Source organism: Netta rufina (genome assembly GCF_964035555.1).
Source record: "Netta rufina genome assembly, chromosome: 2".
NCBI lineage: Eukaryota > Metazoa > Chordata > Aves > Anseriformes > Anatidae > Netta > Netta rufina.
In genome coordinates this window covers 122,829,788-122,834,918 of record NC_140124.1, presented here as the reverse complement: position 1 = coordinate 122,834,918, position 5,131 = coordinate 122,829,788, and the positions used below count along the sequence as shown (strand labels likewise).

The 5,131-nt window shown below is 46.0% G+C and overlaps 1 protein-coding gene across 1 annotated transcript in view; it reads left to right on the top strand.

Annotated features, from left to right (window-relative positions):
• The first annotated feature begins 1,213 nt into the window (after positions 1-1,213).
• The window catches only part of ARMC1 (armadillo repeat containing 1), a 30,478-nt gene continuing 26,560 nt past the window's right edge, over positions 1,214-5,131 (top strand). The window contains exons 1-2 of the mRNA XM_084282305.1: positions 1,214-1,321; positions 3,120-3,320. Coding sequence (XP_084138431.1) covers positions 3,147-3,320 — 174 coding nt within the window. The 5' untranslated portion in view covers positions 1,214-1,321; positions 3,120-3,146. The remainder of the gene's footprint in view (positions 1,322-3,119; positions 3,321-5,131) is intronic.

The following is a 5,131-nucleotide window of genomic DNA, read 5'->3' as shown; positions in this document are numbered from 1 at the left end:
ACCGCGCTCGCCGCCCGCCCCCCCCCCCAGCCAATCCGCATCCGCCCCGGCACCGCCTCAGCCAATAGGAGGCCGGCTCGCCCGCCGGGAGGCGGGACCTCGGACGCCCTCTGGAAGACGCCGAGCGGCGACCTTACCCGGCAGGCAGCGGGAGAGAGGCTCCGCCCCCGTTCGCTATCACGTGACCACCCCGGCGCCTATAAAAGTGGCCGCGGGGCCGCCGCCATTTCCTGTGGGGTGGGAGGTGGAGCTGTGACGGTCGGGAATGCTGCGGGAGTGGTCCGAAGCGGCTGTGCCTGGTTATAACGGAGTGAACGGGACCCGTAGCGCACTCTGCCTCGAGCAAGCTCCTCGGAAGCGTGGGAGGTGTTGGTGGGGGAAGCGCCGAGCGCTTGGTTTGCTTGCTGGAGGTTTTGTGGCGTTTCCCTGGCGTCTCGGCACTGCCTCATGGCGCTGCCGGCATGCCCTGCCTGTTAACGGCGCTCAGAGGCTGGCGGCTCTGGTGGTAGTGGTGGTTGTGTCTGGTTAAAACTTCCCAGAAAGCTTAAAAAGTGTCATCCAGTGTAGGCCAAGTGCTCTTACGGTAGTGCACAGCGAGCTGCAGGGGTGCACGCTGAAATAGCTTCCTGGCAGGAATTTGCCGAGGTGTAGGTTGCATCAGAAAGAAAACAGTGCTTTTCCTGGTGCTGGACCTGGAAGGTATTGCTTGTGTTGAGAGTTTCACTGAAGTATTACAACGCTTGAAAGCTGTAGTGCGGGCACTTCAGGCCTCAGAGAGCTCAGCTGTGCGGAGTGGAGCAGTAGAATGCAGAATGAGAGAAGCTTTACACCAATTTTTTTTGGTTTGTTTGTTTACTTAATAAATAAAGCTGGTTAGCAAATAAGATTAAAGCCTGTTCGTGATAAATTCAGGAAAGTGGGACCGGTGGGCTGGGGGCTGACTGCTTTGCGCTTGTTTCGAGCGCCGGTACGTGCCGTATTTCCATTTAGCTCAGGTTTTAAGTAACGCCAGAACGTTATTAAGGTACACTTCAGCTGTGAGCCCCGCTCCGTCCCCACGCCATAGAGACGCCATGTGCGTGCGTCCCTCTAAGGACTACACCTCCCGGCGTGCCCAGCGGCGCCCCGCCACCCGATAGCCACTCCCCCTTCAACAAGACGCTCCGCGAGTGGCTGAGGGGCGCGGCCGGCGGGGCGCCCAATGGGCTGGCGCGGGGTGCGTGCGCGGCGGGCGGGCGGCGGAGAGGAGCGGAGCGGGGCCGTGTGAGGCGCCCGGAGCCCTGCGCGGGCCATGGCGGCCCGGGGCTGAGCCCCTGCGGCGGTACGGGGCGGGGGGCGGCCGGGAGGGGCCGTACGGGGCGGGGAGAGCCCGGGGGAGGGCACCGAGACCCCGGGGAGGGGGAACGGGCCCGCGGCGGGGCCCGGCGGGAGGGGGAGGCCGCCCCCGCTGCCGCCCTCAGCGCCCCGTGAGGGCCCGGTGGGGGGGGGGGGGCGGCTCCTCGGGGGGCCTCCAGGATCTCGGTAGTTCCATAAAACTTTTAAAATGGCTTAATTATGTATTTTTGAAAATATGTCAGGGCGCTCAGCGCGCTTAAATTGTGTGGTGGGGGTGGGGGAGAAGTAAGAGCTTTAATTCGCATAGGGTGGGGGGTGAAGCTGGGCTTTGTGCGTGTTTTTATGGGGTTGGGAAAGATAAAAGCAAGCGGGGGTGATCAGCGAGAGGAGAGGGGTGGGAAGGAGGCGATGCGCAGGGCACAGAACTGGAAGTCGGAGGCTTTTGTTAGCAGCAGGCTCGCAATGGACAGGAGTTTTAGGCTCTAAGTAAGTTCACTTCTCAGCTGTGGGATGTAGGCAGTGCTGAACTTGGTACAGACTTTTTTTAAACGTTTAGGGTTCCCTGTTTTGAAAATATAAAGTATTATTGGATGGAATTGTAGTTTCCAATTTGTCTCTTTAGGCATTATGGTAGTCAAGAAAATGCACCTGGAGGTTAGCCATCGACCTTTCACATTAGCATTCGCTTTCCTGAAAGTAGGGCCAGTGATGCAGCAATCAGCAGCATTTTTTTCCCCCCAGTGTTAAACTGCCAGAAATTATCATTACCAAAATGCATCTTTATGGTTGTTTACAGATAATGCTTCCACTATATTATTTGTTTGGGAAATTACATCAAAAGTGTGTGACCAGATCCAAATTTAATTTGTTTTTATTTTTATGCAGAGGAGAAAGGAGAACACAAACTAACAATACGCCATTATTTGTGGTTTTGTGCCTTACAAACTCACACGAGTGATTTTTTTTTATGGCAACACCAGGACCACAGTTTGTGCTCAGTAGTTTCAGAAGCACGTGATCAGCCCTTTGAAGCAAACTGTTCCTTTGCACCAAGGTGCAGACCTTCTCTTCTGAGTAAACACGTGCTTTGTTGCCTGTAGAGTAGTTACTCTTCATTAAAACAGCTGTGGAATCTGAGACTGTCAAGCTAACGTTGTCTCATTTGAAATTGATGTGGCTTGGGCTTCGATTGGAGCGAGGCATGACCTGGTTGTTCCCCTTTTATTGAAGGTGAACTAGTGAGAAGTTACGAAAAATGCCTTAAGACCTTTTTACCTTTGAGTGAGTATGGTCTTATGCTAGTCACTTGGTAAATAGAGATTTTAAAAAAAGTAATGATCACGCTGCCTGATGCAGGGTTAATCTTTTGTAGGCTTTTTTTTGGTTTATTTTGCTGTAAAATGAGATTATTGCTAAAGGCACTCTGAAAATAAAGATTTTGGTGTTACATGTGTTTATACAGAAGGGTGTTTGTAGGTTGCCTAGTTGTGAGAAAGCCATGGGTTTCCTGGAAATCTTTGTTAGTACTGTAAAAATATTAATATACTTTTATATATTATATATACATGGGTATGTACTCCTGTAAAGGTCGACTGGTCTAAAATGATATAAAGGAAACAAGTCAAAATATTATTATTTTTTATACGGGAAATTTAGATCCCATCCTTATGCATTGTTACTTTTTTGGTACCCTTACACATATAATAAACTGGTGCGCTTGTATTCTTGCCTCACCTGTGATTTAACTGATGATAACCCTTACTAATACAGATTTTCTTCAACAGGTATTTTGTACGTGTGGTGTAGGAAAAATGAATTCTACCATGAGTGAGGAGCCTGATGCGCTGTCCGTAGTGAACCAGCTCCGAGATCTAGCAGCTGACCCCTTGAACAGGCGGGCTATCGTTCAGGACCAAGGATGTCTGCCAGGTCTCATCCTGTTTTTGGACCACCCCAACCCTCCGGTTGTTCATTCAGCTCTCCTGGTAAGTATTCTGGAGATAAATTTTATGTTGTTTAGATGTTTTGCAACTTTGTTACTATGTCTTTAAACAAGTGAGAACTGTAAAAGATAGAATCTGTCTTTATGTTAAGTGCTCTTTATACACTTTTTAAAGGGAAACATGCAATTCAAAAATTGTTTAGCAGTGAAACGTTATTCCAGGGGAATCCATGGTTGTTGGAAGAGATTAATGTGCTCTGCATTTTTCCTCTAATACAGCTGTTTCACTTTTGTTTTGGAGGGAGGTAAGCACCCTTAAGATTATTTTTTTTTTTTTTTTAAGATGAAGCTGTGGAGCTTGGTAAATACAAATGCTGATTTGACATTCACATAAAAAAAAAAAGGGTCATAAATTATAGGGTAATTTAGATTAGAGATGACTTCCAGAGGTTACGTAGTCCGGTCCCGTGATCAGACTTTGACTAATTAGATCACAGCTCAGGGTTGTGTCCGGTTAGAGATTCTGTAACCTCTCACACACCCTGTTGCAGCATTTCACCATCCTCATAGGATTTTTAAAACAAAAAAAAATCCCACTTGTTGCACTTTTTGTCCATTTCGTCTTGTAAGTCATAAACACTCAAGTCCTAATTTCTCATCCTAAATCCAAATTCTAACGTTAAAAAGTGTATCTCATGCTTAGAAACAGGACAAAAGTCAAGGTTTCCTTAAAAGTCTAATTCTCACAAGGAGATTAAGTTATTCATATGTGTCATGCTTTTTTCCATATTTATGCCATTATTGAATTTTAAGCAAGGTGAAACTAAAGAAAAAATCAAGAGCTTTGGCTCTTACATGAAATTAAACGTTATTTTTTATACCAGTAATACTCACCCATGCCGAAATTGTTCATTTTTCATTTGTTTTACTTTCACAATGGATATTAATAAACTTCTTGGAATGACTCCAGTGTCTCTGATACTCTTCAGGGTTCAGGGAAGGAGGCCCCATAATCCAGGAGATAAGTGTCCTGCTGATGGGTTTTCAGGTTAGAGTTGCCATAGCTTTTGCCAGACTCTAAATGCTCTTCACTAGAAGAGTTTTGAGTTGAGGTTATGGTTCTTGAGAATGTTTTGTTCTTTTTCGTTAAAATGTAGGTTCCTTAGGTTGTGGTCTTAAAAGAGGATCTTGGTTGGGTGTCTCAGTCTCTTTTCCTTCATTTTGTCATGTTCTCACTGCCTGAGTTGGTAATGAATCTGTGGTCATGTTGCAAGAATTAGCCCTACACAAAAAGAAGTAACTTCCTCAGATCTGTGAGGGCTAGTCCAGTTTGCAGTGTGATTCCACACCCCTGGATGTTGCTGAAATTGTGTGGACTAGACATCTAGTTGGTAGGAATAGGAGACAGTTGTGGTTTTCCATCTAGTGACTACCTACAGGTAGAGTAAATTAAGAATCAGCATTTAGAGGAAACCACCTGATATTCCAGGGCCCTGGCTGCAGTCAGAAACTGAGCAGTTTATGAAGGAGACAAGTTTTCGCCTGTTATCCAGGCTAGTTTTGTTCATGAGTTCTTGAAACTCTTAGATTCTGTAGCTTTTATTATCTACAAATTTATAGTCTCATTCTTTGACATTTTTCCATTCTGAAATGTCAATTTTATTTTTTTTTTCTTGCTATCCATTCAGAAAGGTGCTTCTATTTGAATGGGAATCATTAAATATAATGATTTTCCATTAAGTTTGTACCCAATGAAAGGATGTGCAGCACTGATATTAAATTGTTTATTGTTTCATTCTGTGATTCCCATAGTGGAAATTATAACTAATCAATATGAGTCATAATAAATCCATA